General features: G+C 45.9%; 2 protein-coding genes across 16 annotated transcripts in view; one reads left to right on the top strand and one right to left on the bottom strand.

The window, feature by feature from the left end:
* The window catches only part of LOC309846535 (uncharacterized protein), a 28,741-nt gene extending 14,021 nt beyond the window's left edge, over positions 1–14,720 (bottom strand). The window contains exons 1-3 of the mRNA XM_082695599.1: positions 14,451–14,720; positions 14,303–14,339; positions 7,911–8,012 (exon numbers count right to left, since the gene is read on the bottom strand). Of these exons, the coding sequence (XP_082551725.1) occupies positions 7,911–8,012; positions 14,303–14,339; positions 14,451–14,518 (207 nt within the window). The 5' untranslated portion in view covers positions 14,519–14,720. The remainder of the gene's footprint in view (positions 1–7,910; positions 8,013–14,302; positions 14,340–14,450) is intronic.
* Positions 14,721–14,851: 131 nt separating this feature from the next.
* DENND1A (DENN domain containing 1A) overlaps positions 14,852–18,869 on the top strand; it is a 496,373-nt gene continuing 492,355 nt past the window's right edge. For 13 of the 15 annotated variants that reach the window (XM_082695477.1, XM_082695474.1, XM_082695472.1 and 10 more), the window contains exon 1: positions 14,877–15,115. Coding sequence is in view for 7 of the 15 variants with exons in the window: in XM_082695476.1 (XP_082551602.1) it covers positions 15,099–15,115 (17 nt within the window). In the remaining 8 variants the exon portion in view is untranslated. Of the gene's footprint in view, positions 15,116–18,869 lie in introns of all 15 variants that reach the window. The other 2 variants (XM_082695480.1, XM_082695471.1) reach the window with 2 other exon arrangements.

The following is an 18,869-nucleotide window of genomic DNA, read 5'->3' as shown; positions in this document are numbered from 1 at the left end:
TGATTTATTATTAACACTTACAAAAGAGAAGAGGGATAGGCACATATTTAGCCTTTGCACATGCTGTTCCCTGCATGGAATCCCCGACCCCCACCCCAGCCCCTGCTTTTACAATGAACAAATATGTATGTGTGTGTACTATAGGCCCCACACCATGGTGTTGACCGGATCCTTGCCTCCTAGAGTTAACCTCAAATAGTAAGGCAGGTACCATTGACTTCCCAGGTTCTGTGCAAGCTTTCCCTTAAACAGAATAGGAACCCAAAGACTATCCTTGGGGTTTTGATGAAGTCTGAGACCAAATACATAGGTCCATTGCCTCTTGCCACTCCTGGGCTTGATAACTTCTCCTATTAATTGGAGGGTCAACTTGAAGCTCACTTTTCCAGGAAGATGCCTTTGATTGTCCCTGCCAGAGGTCAGGTCCCCTGTTTCCTTAACATCTTGGACTTCTCCCTCTTTCAACTCATCAAGATTTGCAATTATTTGTCATGTCATTTAATAACCACTCCCTTCACTAGATTGCCAAGTCCAAGAGGGCAGGGGCTGTGTCTTTCCTCACTTCCATATCCCTTGGCAACAACTGCATAGCAAGCAGTGAGTCCTCAATAGAACCTTGCTGAATGAGGAAATGAACAGAAAAGAAAGCATTCTGAGGACAATCATTTGAAATAACTGAACATACACATTAATCACCTCATCTTTCTCCCTGCTTGAGCAGCAGAGATGAGAAAGTAGTGCTTTGGCAAACCAGATTGAACTCAGCCTTTTGGGGCCAAACCAAGAAGGGGGATAATTATTTTTTATTTTTCTCATCCGCTTCTTGGTGGTGGAGGTGCCGGAGGCAGCCGAACTGTGGGCTTTGCTGAGTCTACAAGGGAAGCCCCTGAGGGTCTCTCTGCTGGAGGCCCAGCCTCTGCCTGCCAGATCTCTACCTCTGTCTGGAGTTTTATCCACTCTTTCATGTCTGGCTCCTTCCCCTTCACTGGAAAATCTGTCTCCTTGTTTTCTGGAAAGTGCCTTGTTTCTCAGGAGGCCCAGGGCTGTCTCCACTCAGGGGCTGGAGATCTTGGGCTGGACTTGCCAGCGGCCCAGGCCAGGCCCCCTGCCCCTACCCCAGACCCCAGCGTGGCCTGGATTTCTTTCCTCAGAAGCTGTGCTAGCTGGGCTGGGTGGGATCCGGCAACAGTTCCCACCAAACTCCCAAGCTGACTGCAGACATTTGTGCTGTCAACAGAATTGCAAAAAATGCAATTCGTGTTGTTAATGAGCAGCTTGTTTGGGTAAACAAACCAGGTGAGGTGAAAAAAGCGATGCTCTCCAGTAGGAAACACAAGTGAACATTAGCCAGATGGAGAGTCGTGCTTCCACACACTTCCTTTTCGGCAAGGCTCTGGGTGGTTAGAAAGGACATTGCCCACTCTGTTTGGGAGCTGGGACTCCTTACAACTCCTGCCTGGCCTGGATTTCCTTCCGAGGGAGAAGAGCCACCTTGTCCCCGGCTCTACCCTCAGCCTGGCACTGTGCCTCATGCCAGACCTTTATCTGCTTTATTATTCGTTCTCAAGCACCATGGAAGCTGGCTGTTATGAAACCCATTTCACAGCTGGGGAAACTGAGGCTCCAACAGGAGGAAGAGACTTGCCCAAAGTCAGGGTGGTGGACTTGAACCTGGATTACCCTGACTCTTCAAGTCTCTGATCTGCCCTTCTCTCATGTAATTCTCCTTGCCCTCCTCCCCTCCTGCCCAGCCCCTCAGTCTAGTGGAGGTTCCCGTGACTGCCACTCCCTCAGACTGTGAGGCTAAAGAAAGTTTTAGCTTCCCACAGTGAAGGGGCCCCCATCTGTCTAGTCAGGATGGCATGGCTTTCTGAAATTTGTGCAGGTGGATCTCGGACCAGCTTCCCCATGATGAGAAAGAGTGTGAGTGTGTATGAGTGTGCGTGGTGTATGTGTGTGTGTATGTGTGTGTGCACAAGCATGCGGGAATGTGTACATTTACCGACCCATTCCAAGAGGAACTGGCTTGCCCCTGGAAAATCAATAACTTAGGGGTATTCACAGCCCTGTCTTTATAAACTGACTACATATTCTGTTTTGTTAGACTCAGATCATTTAGGAAAACACACACACACACACACACACACACACACAGATATGGCTATATTTTACAAACCTGAATGATCTGGGTGATTGCAGTGGCTCGATCTTTTCCCCATATAGACAGGGCCAGGAAGAGGGAGGTTCAGGGTACAGACTCAAGTCCACATATGTTTTTGAATTTCTCTCTACGTTGCTCAAGGAAAAAAAAACATATTACATTCATATGTTATAATGCCATGAGTTATTTTCTCCTTAGCATTCAAGGGTAAAGAGTCCATTAAGCTGTCATCAGCCACATTACCAGCAGGAGAATTCGGGGCAGACAGTTTGGCTTTAGCTGCCCGGAGCTGCCCCAGGATGCACACTCTGTGGTGTCCGTGTGTGCGTTGCCCTAGAAGCAGAAATCAATTACTTCCACTGCTATTAGAGAGATGATCTGGTTGGGGAGGCTTGCTGTGAATGCAGCCACCGTTCATTACTGAGCTCTTTATACGTATTATATCTTTTTTACTCCAGGAAAACCGAGGTTTGGGGAGAGAAAGAAACTGTAAGAGAACCAGAGCATGGTACATGCTGGGGTCTAAGCCATCCCCTGCTTGGCTGCAGAACCCCCGTACTTAATCACTAGGCTGTCCTGCCTCTTCTGCGAATGCTGTTGATTTACTCCATTCATACTGCCTATGTCACAGAAGCTCTCCGCTTCTGAGGGGCCCCATGTTACATGCCAGGCTCCATGGGTTGTCTCATTTAATCCTCACCAGAATTCTGTAAGGCCAGCGCTCCTATAAGCTCAGCAGAACAGCCCAGGAGACCAGCTCTCAGGGCAGTGGGGAGGGACTTGCAGGAAGTCGACCAGCTCAAATGTGGTGGGAGTGTGTGGATGAGGGGAGTTTGTTTTCCTGCTCTGCTATGCTGCCATCCAGCTAGGGACACAAGCTTAGAAGCAGAAGGGTTTCAACAGGCAGCTCCCTTTTCTGCCTTCCAATGAGTTTTCATGGAAAGAAAGGAGCAGTTCAGCTCCTTCCTTCATATAAGTGGGAGCTTTTTCTTTGAATGAACTGATAACATTCAAAAGGCAAAAAAAAAAAAAAAAAAAAGGTATGCATATTAGCCAATGAGGATGCTGTTCTGGATATTTTTAGCTGAGCTAAGACAGAAAGAGGGTGAGAGAATGGAGCAAGGTTGAAGTTATCTTGGAAGAAGAGGCAGCTTGAGAATCAGAAGGCCCTTGAGCTCTTCTATGAGCTCTCATTGCTTTTGGCTGGGAGACTGTGGGCAAATCACCTTCCCTCCTGGAAAATATGTATTCATAGTACCAGCCTCTCTGGGGTATTACAAAGATTGGGAATGATGTGGTCAGTGGTCACCAATTCTCCCTATGATAATAATAACGCATTTATCAAGTGCTTCTTGTCCCTGGGTCCTCAGTGTTTATGGATGTAATAATTTTATCCTCATCATCATACTGTGAAGCGAATACTAGCAGTATTTTCACTCTCCAGATGAGGAAACTAAGTTAAGGTTACATAATTTGCACTAACAGGGCCAGGATCCAACCCCAGGCAATGTGTGCCCTAACTACCATGTGATGCTCCCGCTATCATTTCTTTCTTTCTTTCCTTTTTTTAAAATTTGACACAGACAGAGAGCACAAGCAGGGAAAGTGGCAGACAGAGAGAGAAAGAGAAGCAGGCTCGCTGCTGAGAAGAGAAACCGATTTGGGCCTCCATCCCAGGACTCCGGGATCATGACCTGAGCTGAAGGCAGATGCTTAACTGACAGAGCCACCCAGGTGCCCCTCCCCCATCACTTCTAAAGAGACAGGATTTTCACTCCTGGGAGCAGAGATCTCAGATTTAGGAGGTAGAATCTCCTTTGAGACCCTCAGAAAGCTACCTACAAATTAAAAACAACACCATCATTGAGCGGAGTCAGAGGATCTCTTCTTCAAGGTCATGGCCATTCTGACCAATGAAAACTCTGGTCAGGCTAAGAGGTTAGAGAACAGGGGTCTTAATCTTTACTCAGATGCTAGGCAGGTCATCACTGTCACTCATTTTGTGTGCCCTGATTTGGGAAATGGGAGGTATTTTGGGATAGAAGCTTAAAAATTCAACTGATTTTCTGCTCACAACCAAAACACTAAAATGATTAGGGGAGGTATTAGTTTAGGTGAAAGGGTAGTTGGTTGAAATAAATAGGGAAAAATAATATACAATATATATAAATGCATATGGGAAAAAAAGTGTTAAATAAAGGAAAACTGGTAAGAGAGTCCAAGAGTACAACTGGGCAGAGTCCTGTAAACTCTCCAGCTCAGTTCAGAAAGCATAGAGGTACATGGTTGCCATCTTCAATATGGAATAGAGGAACAGGGCTGTACCTCTAGAGTTTAGGCCTGAGTCTTGCCAGAAGCCTGGGTCAGTCAGGTGGAAATGGGAGCAGCTCTAGGGCCAAGAGGTCCTAGAAGTCCTGACAAGGAGGATTAACACCCAAACTGGCCTGAGAAGCACCAAGGTCAGGGCTGGGCAGACAATCTACATGTCAAATACTCAAGCTGCAGAGAGGGGGAATGTGGAAGAACACATTGCAAGGTAATGCGCTAGACAGCCCTGAGATTAAAGGACCAGGGGCAAGGCAAGAGTCTTAGAAGCAAGTTCAAGATCACAGAGGTGCTTTTGCAGGTGTCCAGCACGAGATATCAGGAGTAAGCAAGGGGGCTGAGGGGAGCACACCAGGCCAGACTCTGTACTGTGTCTCATCTACTGACTGTCTCGTTTATAGATGTATCCTTAGCACAGGCATGGGGACCACGCACACAGTAAGCTCACTAGGAATGTTTGCTGAATGCTACACTGCAGGGGTGGAGGAGAGGGATGGGTCTCAGCTGGGAGCAGGAAGCAGTCCTTAACACAGGACCTGGCACGTAGGAGGAATTTGGTACATGAGTGAATGGTTTGTTGATGACACCTCCCTTGGGTCTCCAAGTACTAACAAAGCTCAGCCACACACCCTGACTATTTCAGAAAGCCAGCAGGTGGAATGCAGGATCCGGAGCTGGAGGCTGGTGAATCTTGGGAGTGGAGCAGGTGGCCTGCTGGGGCTCTGTCGGTACTAATGGGAATTCAATCCTTATTGGCATCTGGGTAAGGCTTAAATCAGTAGTTCCCTACCTGATTGTGGCTCTACATAACTTGCAGAACTTGTTAAAACGCAGAGCCTCTGATTTCACTTCTGAATGAGAATTTCCCAGACCAGAACTCCGGACTCCTTATTACAAACAAGCATCACAGGTGGTACTGACGCCCATAGCTAATTATAGGAATCAAAGCCTTAAATCATCAGTTCTCTTTGACCTTCCTTAGAATTTGTCTTTTGTTGGGGGTTCGTTATCAAGAAGACAACTATATAACAGCACACACTGAGCCATTACTAAATGCAAGGCTAATCTATGTACTTCACACACATTAAGACATTCAGTTCTCACAATGACCAGAGGAAGAAGGTACTATTATCCCATTTTACAGATGAGGAAACTGAGTCTGAGAGAGGTTAGTGACTTGCTAGTGATTGGTTCCAGGGCCTATATTCTTAGGTTCCACAAGAAAAGACTTAAGCATATCATTTCACATCCATGTAGGCCTACAAGGGGATTATGTGCGCTATTTATTCTTGTCTTTTAAAAAAATTTAAACAATGTTAAGTTATTAATGCCACTAAGAAAAATAATATATTTGATGAATTAATGAATTAATCAATGAAGGAAAACCACAGAAAGATAAAACACTGTATCTTAAGAAATAAATCCGGGCGCCTGGGTGGCTCAGTGGTTAAGCCGCTGCCTTCGGCTCAGGTCATGATCTCAGGGTCCTGGGATCGAGTCCCGCATCGGGCTCTCTGCTCAGCGGGGAGCCTGCTTCCTCCTCTCTCTCTCTCTGCCTGCCTCTCTGCCTACTTGTGATTTCTCTCTGTCAAATAAATAAATAAAATCTTTAAAAAAAAAAAAAAAAAAAAAAAAAAAAAGAAATAAATCCACAAGTGGGAGCTAGGGCAACTGAGCTGAGGTCTGGCTCCACTTTCTAGCTGTTTCATCTCAGCGAAGTTACTTAAGCCAGCTGTGTATCCTCAAGCAAGGACAATGGTTCTCCCTGATTACTGAGCAGTTGGAAAGATATAAACTATTAAGTATTTACAAGGTAGTATTATTAAACTATAGTAAGATAATGCACCATATAATCAGAGAGCAGGTGAGCCTTCTGGCTGAGCTTACTGATACAGGACAGGTTCAAGCACCTTTAGTCCTCAAAAGAAGGTAAAGACCCTAGGATAGCTAGATGGTGCAGGGGGTTAAGCCTCCGACTCTTGATTTTGGCTCAGGTCATGCATGATCTTAGGATCTTGAGATCAAGCCTTCTCTCAGGCTTCACGCTTAAGATTCTCCCTCTCCCTCTGTCCCCTCCCCCCACCTACCACTCACATGCATGCTTGCTGTCTCTCTCAAAAAATTAAATAAAATTTCTAAAAAAAAAAAAAAAGAAGGTAAAGAACTTTACCTTACATCATATATAAAAATGAACTCAAATGGATCAAAGACCTAGATGTAAGAGCTGAAACTATAAAACTCATAGAAAAAAACATAGGAGAAAGCTTTGTGACATTGGTTTGGAAAATAATTTCTCGGATATGACACTAAAGCTACATGCAACAAAAGGAAAAATAGGTAAATTGGACTACATCACAATTTAAAATTTTTCTGCATCAAAGGATACTATCAACAGAGTGAAAAGGCAATCCACAGAACGGGAGACTCTATTTGCAAATCACACATCTGACAAGAGGTTAGAATCCATAATATATAAATAACTCCTATGGCTCAATGATACCAACACAACAAACAACCTGATTTAAAAAATGAGCAAAGGACTTGAATCAATGTTTCTCTGAAGAAGATACACACATGGCCAGCCAGTGCACAAAAGGATGTTCAGCATCGCTATCTTTAAGGAAATGCAAATCAAAACCATAACGAGGGGATGCCTGGGTTGCTCAGTTAGTTAAGCATCTGCCTTCAGCTCAGATCTTGATCCCAGGGTCCTGGGATCGAGTCTCACATCAGGGAGCCCACTTCTCCCTCTCTTCTTGCTCTTCCCCCCAGCTCAGGCTCTCTCTCTCTCTGTGCCAAAGAAATAAATTAATTAAAAACAAACAAACAAACAACACCACAATGAGACACCACCTCACACCCATGAGGATGACTACTATGAAGAAATAGAAACAGCAGGTGTTGGTGAGGATGTGGAGAAATTTGAACTCTCCCGCCTGCTGATGGAAGGTAAAATAGCATGGCCATGGGGCACCTGGGTGGCTCAGTGGGTTAAAACCTCTGCTTCAGCTCAGGTCATGATCCCAGGGTTCTGGGATCAAGCCCTGCATCAGGCTCTCTGCTCCACAGGGAGCCCGCTTCCTCCTCTTTCTCTGCCTGCCTCTCTGCCTACTTGTGATCTCTGTCTGTCAAATGAATAAAATCTTTAAAAAAAAAAATAGCATGGCCATAATGGAACAGTACAGCGGCTCCTCAGACAATGAAAAATAGAACTATCCTATGATCTGGCAATTCTACTTCCGGGTATATACTCCAAAGAACTGAAAGCAGGGACTCAAGCAATATTTCTACATCCATGTTTATAGCAGCATTATTCATAACAGCCAAACAGGTGGAAGCAACATGAGGGTCCGTGGACAGATGAACAGAGAGACAAAATGTAGTGTATACATATAGTGGAAAGGAAGGAGGTTGTGACACATACCTCAACAAGGATGAACCTTGGGGCACCTGGCTGACTTAGTAGAGCATGGGACTCTTGGTCCTGGGGTCCTGAGTTCAAACTCCAGGTTAAGCACGGGACCCACTTAAACAAAAGAAAACAAAATAAAACATGGATGAACCTTGGGGACATTATGCTAAATGAAGTAAACCAGTCATAAAAGGATAAATACTGTATGATTCCACTTACACGACGTTCCTAAAGTAGTCTGACTCGTAGTAACAGAAAGCCTCTGGTGGTTGCCAGGGGCTGGCGGGGGGAAGAATGGGGAGTCATTGCTTAATGTGTACAGAGTTTCAGTTTGGGGAGATTTGGAAAAAAGTTCTGGAGTTGGAGGGTGGCAATGGTAGAAAAATATTCTGAATACAGTTAATGCCATTGAATGTATACTTAAACATGGCAACAGTGGTAAGTTTTATGTTATGTGTGTTTTATCACAAGTTTGAAAAGAAAATAGGGGCTCATGGGTGCCTCCTGATTTCAGGGTCCTGGGATGGAGACTTGCATTGGGCTTTCTGCTCAGCTGGGAGCCTGCTTTCTCTCTGCCTGCCTCCCTGCCTACTTGTGATCTCTCTCTCTGTCAAATAAAGAAATAAAATCTTTTAAAAAATAAAAAGAAAATATAAAACATAGGAGGTAAAGAAATTTATTAATTTAATACAATAAGTTCAAATTTAAGGAAGAAAGCATTTCCCAAATCTTGTTCCGCGACTTATTTTTTAAAAAAAAAGATTTTATTTGTTCTTTTTAAAGATTTTCATTTTCTTTTAAAGATCTTATCTATTTATTTGACAGAGAGGGGTTACAAGGGGGAGTGGGAGAGGGAGAAGGAGTCCCCCTGTTAAGTAGGGAGCCTGATGCAGGGCTAGATCCCAGAACCCTGGGATCGTGACCTGAGCCGAAGGCTGACACCTAATGACTGAGTCACCTGGGCATCCCATGTTCTGTGGCTTATTATTTCTAGGAGAGGAGGCTCAAAATGAGGGTTTTGAGGTCATTTATTTATTCCTTCAATAAATTTTTATTGATCCCTGCCTTCCTGCCAGGCTCTGTACTAGATGTTGAGGTTTAGATATGGATAAGCCTGATGTGGTTTCTGTCTTTATCAATCTGACAATTTAGCACAGAAATATTTCCACTTATTGAATTCTAAATGTATACAGCAGGAATCCTACAGTCTTCATTTCATCTTCTTGAGGTGGCTATTATCATCCCCTTATTTAAAATGAGAAAACTGGGCGCCTGGGTGGCTCAGTGGGTTGAGCTGCTGCCTTCGGCTCAGGTCATGATCTCAGGGTCCTGGGATCGAGTCCCGCATCGGGCTCTCTTCTCATCGTGGGGCCTGCTTCTCTCTCTCTCTCTCTCTCTCTGCCTGCCTCTCCATCTACTTGTGATCTCTCTCTGTCAAATAAATAAATAAAATCTTAAAAAAATATATTTTAAAATGAGAAAACTAAGGCCCACAGAGTTTAAGAAACATTCTCCAAATTCACTCCATGAGCACCTTGGATAGGCTTGATTCCACTGTCCATTCACTTACTACTGGGAAGGCGTATGCTCTCTTCCAAGGAGATCTATGGGGCACTTTGCTACATAAATGTCGATCAGATGCTCAGGGGAATAAACCTATCTAACTTTTTTTTTTTTTAAAGGTTTTATCTATTTACCTGACAGATATCACAAGTAGGCCGAGAGGCAGGCAGAGGGTGGGGGGCAGAGCAGGTTCCCAGCTGAGCAGAGAGCCCAATGAGAAGCTCGATCCCAGAACCCCAGGATCATGACCTGAGCCAGAGGCAGAGGCCTTAACCCATACTGAGCCACCCAGGTGCCCCAAACCTATCTGACTTGATGTGATTCTGCATATCCCAAACTTATTTCATTATATAACTCCTCCTTTTTTGGGTAAGGGCAGCAGCACCCCTATTAATGAACTGTGGATTCTTTCCGAAGAACATAACCACAACGCCCAAGAGAATTATAAATGTACTTCCACACAAAAACTTGTATGTGGATGATCAGAGCAACATTATCCATCACAGCCAAAAAATGGAAACAACCTAAGCATCTACCACCAACAAAATGTGGCCCATCCACACAATAGAGTGTTACACAGTAGTCAAAAAGAATGATGTGCTGACAGGTGGTACGACATGAATAAACTTTGAAAACGTTATAATAAGTAAAAGAAAGCAGGCAGAATGGCCACATGAGCATGTGTTTCCTCTTATATGAAATATCCAGAATAGGCAATTGCATAGAGACAGAAAGATACATGGTTGCCAGGGTACAAGGGAGGGGGGGGGGCGATGGACAGAAAAGGTGAGTGAACACTAGTGGATACAGGGTTTCTTTTTGGGGTGATGAAGTGTTACGAAGTTGGTAGTGATGATAGTTGTCCAACTTTGTGACTATATTTACAAGCATTGACTTGCACATGTTAAAATGATGACTTTTATGACATTTGGATTTTATCTCTATTTTAAAAAATATATATATATATGATCATGCCTAAGTGGACCAGGAACAACATACCACTGGCCTGTGGGTCCTGCTGTTTCATACAGTATCGTTAATGAGGTATTAGAGATCTTTGGGGCTGCTATCCTTCCCTCAATAGGTAACAGCTCTCAAAATCCTAAGCAGAAAAACCCAAACAGGTACAGAGAGCAAGGGCAAGCTTGGAAACAGGAGCATGAGTGTCTGCGCGGGTGGTATTGCACACACTGTGGGATTATTTATCGGCTAGGTATGCTTAGCCTATTTTGACAACAGGCCAGAAGGCAAAGTTCCTAAACCCCCCCTCATCACCGGAAGGTTTCAATCCCAACAACTGATTATCCCATGTACTTGGCAGAGATGTCTCCTTTTATTTGAATAACATCTGATTCATCCAGGTTTATAAAATTGAATTATAGAATTTTAGAACTGGAAAGGGCTTCTTTAAAAAAGGTTGTATTTATTGATTTGAGGGGGGAGGGGCTGAGGGAGAAGCAGACTCCCCACTGAGCAGGGAGCCCCCGGCAGGGTAATCTCAGGAGCCTGGGATCATGACCCGAGCCAAAGTCAGACACTAAAGCAACTGAGCCACCCAGGTACCCCTGAAAAGGGATTTGAAGAGGGATCATCTGGCCTGATTCTCTTACTTTATATTTCGGGAGACTGAGACCCAGAGAAATACAGCGGCTTGCCCAAGGTGCTTGGCTGAGACTGCCAGTTGTTTTAAAATATCTTTTCTCCCATTCTTTTTTAAAAAAAGGTTTTATTTATTTATTTGTCGGGGAGAGAGAGCGCACACATGCACAAACAGGGCGAGTGGCAGGCAGAGGCAGAAGCAAGCTCCCTGCTGAGTAAGAACCTCATGTGGGACTCAATCCCAGGACCCTAGGATCATGACCTGAGCCAAAGGCAGACGCTTAACCCACTGAGCCCCCAGGTGTCCCTTTTTTTCTCCCTTTCTTCCCGGGAAATGACCCCCTTCAGCAATGCACATGATCGTCTGAAAAAAGGGCTATACTTCCTTAATGAGATGTGGTTGTATAACTAAGTTCTGGCCAATAGAACGTAAGTGGAAGTGGTGTGAGGAACTCCAGGGAAGTGTATTTAAAGATTAGCAGTTGGGATTGGGCATGACCCTCTTTCTTCCTGCTGGCTGGGTTGCAGATTAGAAGGCTAGAGTTCAAGCAGCTGTTCTGGACCACAAGGTAGAAGCTTATTGGGAGAATAACAGCACGATAACATAGAATTCTGGGCCACCAACACCAAAGAGTCTGATGGAAACAGAAGACAGGTATACTACCACAAAGCCAAATCACCCTCCCTGTCCTGTTTCTGTGCCTTCAAGTCTTATGGTATGATTTACAGAACTGCCATACCAGCTCTGGAACATTCAACTCCAGATCTTATGTGAAAGAGAAACTCTTTTTTTTCCTTTTCAGTGACTGTTTTTTCAGGCTTCTATCATTTACAGCTGAACTAAATTCTGACCCACAATGTAAACAATTACATTCTAGGTTGGAAACTCAGGTCTCCTGAATCTAAGTACAGGACTATTTATTATGAAGATTATTACTATTAATAAGAAAAGCAAAACTGTGCCAAGTTGTGCATATAATAGTTACTGTTAATTTTTGCATGCTTCCTATAAGCAGGTCACTGTTTAAATACTTTTAGGTATCATGTACTCATTGAAGTTTCATGTCAACTCAGTAAGATCTATGACTATAATTTCCATTTTACAGACAGAGAAACTGAGGCACACAGAGAGTGAATAACTTACCCAAGGGCACACACTTAGTCAGAGGTAGAGTTGAGATTCAGCCATGAAGTATGGCTCCCGATCCTGGGCTCTCTTAACTCTTACATTATACCCTCTCTTATGAGGTGAGCTCCTCCCCATCCTCTCTAGCCATTTTAGTGAGGAGGAAACTGGAGCAGGCAAGTTTCTAATCATTTCCTTTAAATTGCTTTGCTAGGCAGTGGTGCAGTTAGCATTAGAAGTCAGTATCCTAACTCCCAGCTCAATGCTCTCTCCCCAGACCACCCTGCAGTCTCAGAGGCCACCTGGACAGATAGATAACCCCCCAAAACCACCTCCAGTCTCCCCCTCCAACACACACACACACACACACACACGCACGCACACACACACCACCCAGCAGGCACCCAGACATTTTTGTGGCCAGGATGGCTACAACCTCCTTTGAAAAGGAGCCAGCTTTGCCCTCCACCAAATAACTTTGTTTTATTTATAGTCTCCTGCTCAGAGCTTTTGAACTGGCTGTTCATTCCAGGGAAGATCTTGATAACAACTGTTCTTTGGAGAGGGTTCATAGAAAACAAGGTGAATAAACACCACAGAGGCCCTGTCTGTCTAGCAGAGCTTTGCTCCTGGGGGTGTTTATAAGTCAGTGTTGGTGTCTGGGTGCAAAAGACTTGGAATTCAAAATGGTGGTTTGGATTTTCAATGTTTTTGCTTTAATTCAATAAGTTCATTCTTTGCTTTCAATAATCTCAAGGCACAGGCAAAGGAGAGAAACTACCTTTATATGGAATGTAACTCCAAAAGAGGCAGTTCTTGTTTTCTTTGCTACCTGCTTAGCAGGGACCTAGGACTAGTTACTATAGTGATTGAGGGGTGGGGAGACATCTCAGGAATTTACAAGAACTAAAATGGCAGAAGGAACGAATGGCTTTTAGAACAGAAAATTGTAAAAGAGGGACACCTGGGTGGCTCAGTAGGTTAAAGCCTCTGCCTTCAGCTCAGGTCATGATCCCAGGGTCCTGGGATCAAGCCCCACATAAGGCTCTCTGCTCTGCAGAGAGCCTGCTTCCTTCTCTCTCTCTGCCTACCTCTCTGCTTACCTGTGATCTCTGTCTGTCAAATAAATAAATAAACTCTTAAACAAAACAAAACAAAAACCACACAACATCCCACTCTGACAACATCCTACTCCACAATGAAGGTGGAATAGACTGGGGTAGAACCATAAGATCCAGTAATCTACACTTAAAAAAAAAAAAAAAGAAAAAAAAGAAAATCGTAAAAGAAGAAGAGGAAGAAGGAGAAGAAAGGATTATTTTCAAAAGTGAACCATGAACCTACTATGTCTTCTGACTTGTGGTCAAAGGTGCCATCCTACAGCGCAACTATGTCACATGTGTTTGGAATTATTCCGCCTGGAAGCTAATCTCTGCTCCAGCAGTTGCAAGTTATGTAACCTTTCCTCTTTGTGAAATTGATGTGTGTGTGTTGGGGTGGGAGGTGGACACACACAAGATGGTTGTGAGGAGTGGTGCTAACCCTGCAGGGGAAATAGTAGAGAACCAGCCGTGCCTGGTTCAGGGATAACACTCACTCACTCAGTGAATGGTGGGTCCTAAGGGCGGCCTTCTTTATTGCTTTCTTTGTGATTCCCCCAGGCCTAGAGGAAATGATATTGGGGTGTTCCTGAAGGTGAGCCCCAGGGAGGGGTGGAGGCAGGTAGCAGGTTGATACTTGACTCAAATTCGCTCATTCACCTTGAGTTACAACTCTCTATCAGGGACTATTACCACGACATGTCCTGTCTGTATTGGAGCCCCCATAATGGCTTATATAGTGAGGCAGAAGTCCTCAAGGGTAGGGCAGGACAGAGCCACTAAGAGGGTAGTACGAAGTCTGCGGTGATGCTCCTGTGGGTAGGAGAGGTCTCCTTAAAGATTTTTATTTTTATTTTTTTAGGTTTTTATTTGTCTATTTCAGAGAGAGCGAATGAGCAGTGCTGAGGGGCAGAGGGAGAGGGAGAGAAGCAGACTCCCTGCTGAGCAGGAAGCCTGATGTGGGGCTCCATCCCAGGACCAGGAGATCATGACTCCAGCCGAAGACAGACACTTACCCAACAGAGCCACCCAGGTGCTCCTCTCCTGAAAGATCTAAGGGAAGAGGAAGGGGCTTCTGTCAAGCACCATGCCGGGGAAGTGTGTAGTGTGATAGAGAAGAGGCTCCCTTAAGCCACAGTGGCTTAACATAAGTGGCTTCCTTACTGGAAAGTATGGATGGCATTTAAAAAGGGGAAAACTTGTGCTTTCCCGGAGGCCTGAGTGGGAGACATCTGAACGCCAAAGCTACTGGGCGGGAGGACTCATAACGTTGGAACGGGTGGAGGTTTCTTCAGGTCGCTCGGGGGCCTCCATAGGATGAGGGTGTATTCCCCACTCTCTGTAGGAAGAGGTACGGGAACACGGTGGGTGGAAGTCCTCGGGAGACCTCGGGAAAACGGTTCGCCCAGCTCCGCGAGTCCCCCGCGGTGCTGAAGAGCCGCTCCTGTCCCCGACAGCCCTCAGGCGGCCCCGCCCCCCCGCGAGCGGACTACACTTCCCGGCAGCCCCCGCGGGTGGCGGCGGCAGCGGCGCGGGCTGAAGGAGGCGGCGGTGTGAGAGGCGGAGGGGGCGGTGCGCGCCGGGTACGCGCGCCGGCGACCATGGCGTTCGCCGGGCTGGAGCTAGTACATTAACCCCGGGAGGCGGCGGCGGCGGCGACGAGGGAGCGAGCCTCGAGCGGGCGGGCCCAGCCTGAGGGAAGGGAGGAAGGGGCGGGGAGAGCGCCGGAGGGAGGCCGGTCGGCCGCGGGCGGGCGGGCTTGCAGCGCAGCGCCGAGCGGGGCCCGCGGGCCCATGAGGAGGCCCGGGGACCATGGGCTCCAGGATCAAGTGAGTGCGGCCGGGCGGAGCCGGGCCGGGCGCGGGGCGGCGAGGCCGGGAGAGGGCTGCAGGCCGCGGGCGGCGCGGGGGACTTGTTGCCGGGGCCTGAGGGGCGCCCCGCGTGCCGGCGTCACGCGGGGAGGGGGTCGGTTGCCATGGCGATCAGGGAGGCGCGGGGGCGGGGAGCGCGCGGGGTGGAAAGCCTCTGGTGGTCAGGTGTCCCCTCCTCACCTGAGGGCGGGAGTCGCAGAGATTCCAAGGTGGCCCCCTCCCCGGGATAACAGAACCTCTGAAAACGCTCACACAACTGTTGGGGGGGAGGGTGAGAAATCTCCGGAAGCAACTCCCCAAATGGGTGTGTTTGGGGCGCCCCTGAGAGTTGGGCAGGTCCTGAGAGGTCTGCTTACGGCCTGCGGTCCCCACAGAAAGTCGCCTGAGGTCCTCGGAGGGGCCACTCCTGGATTTAAGGTCTGGATGGACTGAGGAGGAAGGCCCCTTTCTCTTTCCTCCTTTACCTCTTATCTGTGAAAGTCGCCACACAGCAAGGGCCAAAGGCTATGAAGAAAGATGCCTCTGTGTCGTAATTGAGCACCTGATCTTGATAGTGGCTGGAGAGGCTTTGTAAATCCAGTCTGGCAAATTCCCTCATTCATTCACCTGGGGTCCTCGGTGGGGGATTCGTTTTCTGGGGATGTTGTTGATACATCAAACTTCAGGACCCATTGAAACATTGTTGCCTTGCTTCTAGACCTAGAAGTTGACTTTGGAAAGTGCAACTTTTATGCAGTCCAGTTTGGGTGTGTTGCTTTAGACTATCTCCCCTTCCCGTCAGGTCCTTTTTGGGCCTCTCCCTTCCTCAGCTCCAGAACATGAGATGCCTTATCTCTAATCACTAACAAATGTTCACTTTTCTCTGTGAGTAATAGAATTGTTGAAGGGCACTTAAAAACAAAGTTGACAGCATAGGCTTTTCCCTAAACGGCTTTCATAGGACACTTTAAACCTGCTTACAAGAAAGTCTGTGGAATGTGTTTATTTCAGCACTTTGAGAATAATGCTGGGGAAGTTTGAAAGGGGAAGGGCCCTGAGGACAAACTCTAATAATTATTCAAATGTCTCTCATGTCCAGCCGATGTCCATGCAGCGTGGCCCCTGCCCATCCTTGGTAGTCCCTTGACTGGCTTAGGCTTCTCATTCACTATTGGCTCATATGTGCAGCGGCAGGCCCGAGACATCCACTAAATGAAGCTAGAAAAGTTCGCTTATGATAATGAAAATGGAACAGTCGGATGAGCACCCTGTTCATTCTTGATTTTGTGGAAACAAGGGGAGAGAGTTAGAAGTGTGCTCCAAACAACAGCTTAAGAGGGTTGGGAGGTAAAAAGACATAGTTTGTAAAGCATTGGGATTAAGGAGGTACTCCAAGTTTAGCTCCCGATTCTAAGAAAGAGTCGTAAACTTGAATTTCAATTGCACTTAGAAACACTTTCCAAAAGCCACCTTACAGTTGCGGAGTATGCTTGTGAGGATGCTTACCTTTGTTACAGAGACGTTCAGAAACTTGCCTGATTGACATACGGCTGTCCGTGTCAGAACCAGCATGAAAATCCAACCAGTGGAAGGTCAATTGCCTAGACCTAAGGTCTCTGTCTTGCTTTCGAAGGTTGCAGGTTAACATACATTTCTCAGGTGTGTTTTGTGGAACCCATTACTGTTACTTGGGTGAAGGAACTTACTGAGGTGTGAAATTAGTGTAAAGAATAGCTTTTTTGATCTTCAAACTACCTTGCTCTGAGATAAAAGCTTAGGCTTGGGAAATATGTTTGCTTTATTTGTGGTGGGACTGAAAGAGAACATGAGGAGAAGTTATGAAAAATAGTTGTGATTTATGGTGACTGTTGATTTCTGTCCACAGCTAGGAATGGGGATGGACAGGTGGCTAGGGACCATCTACGTAGATGCTGCCCCCTAGTCTTTGGAGGAAACAGAACTTTGGTCACTAACTATTCTACCCTGGAAGGAAAGAACAGAATTAGCTCAAGGTATTGAACTAAAGAGTTGAAATCTAAGTGTGTAGGCTCTGTTGTGTAGGGACAGCCGTGTGTGTGTGTGTGTGTGTGTGTGTGTGTGTGTGTGTTTGTATTGGGGTGGGGGTGGAACACAGCACTCTGGGGCCCCTCAATAGGAGAGCACTATGGCCGCCAGTGTTTCCTCTTATCTCTGATGCTATGTGGCCCAGTCAGACTGATGATGTGGAATCAGAGCTGGTTCAAATTCCAGCTCTTTTGTGTACTGACTGGAACTTCACACAAACTACCTCTTTCACCCTCAGTTTCCTTGAGGGTATAATGGGGAGGACTATGTCGCAGAGTCATAATGAGCAATAAATGCTGTATCAACATGATTGCTGGGCCTGTATTAAAAATTCAGCAATTGTTAGTTCTCTTTTATACTTTCTCTATCAAAAAACAAGTAAACCCATATATTTTATGCCAGAAATGTCAGAAATGGTATGTTTTAAGAAGTGAAGAAAGTTTTGATCAAGGAATTAGACTGTTAATGTGAAGAGCAGGACTTAACATTCTCTTATGAAATAAAATTTGATTAAAACAATACTGTGTAATTGTACAGCTCGTGTCTGTTGTATGATTAGTAATAAAGTGGTTGCATTGCTAGCACAGGTGTTGAGTTATAGTGCTTGATCAGACTTCAAGCTAAGGCCGGTTGAGCATAATCTCTGTGTCAGGCGTGGTGGTACTGCTTTTTGTGAACCATTTAATCAAATCCCCACAACTGTCCAATGATAGAGGTGCCACCGACCACATTTTTCATGAGAGAAAGGGAGTTTATTTGCCTAAGATTGGTTGCTGTCACCAGGAACCTGTCCTGATCCTGGCTCTGCACTCTTAGCCCCTCCCAGCTCAGCCAGCTGCCCTCATCTGTGCAACCACCCCTAGCCTAGGCCCGGTGCCCCTCATCTGTGGGTCTTCTTTTCAGCCTAGAGCAGGTGACCCTCATCTGTGCACTCCTTCTTCATCCTAGGCCATGTGCCCCTTGTATGTTTCTGTGGCCCCTTGTGTTTATCACTGTTCTAGCACCAAATTCAGTTCCTTGACCATCTTCCATATTAAACTGGAGAGTAAAGTTCTTTTTTTTTTTTTTTTAAAGATTTTTTATTTATTTATTTGACAGACAGATCACAAGTAGGCAGAGAGACAGACACAGAGAGAGAGAGGGAAGCAGGCTCCCTGCTGAGCAGAGAGCCCGATGTGGGGCTCGATCCCAGGACCCTGGGACCACGACCCGAGCCGAAGGCAGAGGCTCAACCCACTGAGCCACCCAGGTGCCCCTGGAGAGTAAACTTCTTGAGAGCAGGACTATCTTATTTGTCCTTGAGTTCCCTGTGTCTAGACCTGGTACCTGACATACAAAATTGTTTAGGAAGAGTTTATGGAATGATTTAAGAAGTGTGGTAGGATCTGAAGATCCTGACTGAGGCTCCAAGGTGAGTTTACATAGAGTTATAAGAACAATTTGCTATCTGTACTCTTGAGAAGAAAGAGGTTTTATGTTTTTAAGTTAATTGCCCTGGTCTGTGCAGAGAATTACTTTTTTCTTTTCTTTTCTTTTCTTTCTTTTTTTTTTTTTTTTAAGAGATTTTGTGTATTTATTCATGAGAGAGAGGCAGAGGGAGAAGCAGGCTCCCCAGGGAGCAGGGAGCTCAATGCAGGAATCAGTCCCGGGACACCAGAACCACATCCTG

This window comes from Mustela nivalis, assembly GCF_964662115.1.
Source record: "Mustela nivalis genome assembly, chromosome: 13".
NCBI classification, from domain to species: Eukaryota; Metazoa; Chordata; class Mammalia; order Carnivora; family Mustelidae; genus Mustela; species Mustela nivalis.
Note: the sequence above shows the minus strand (reverse complement) of the source record. Positions and strands in the feature narration are given on the sequence as shown.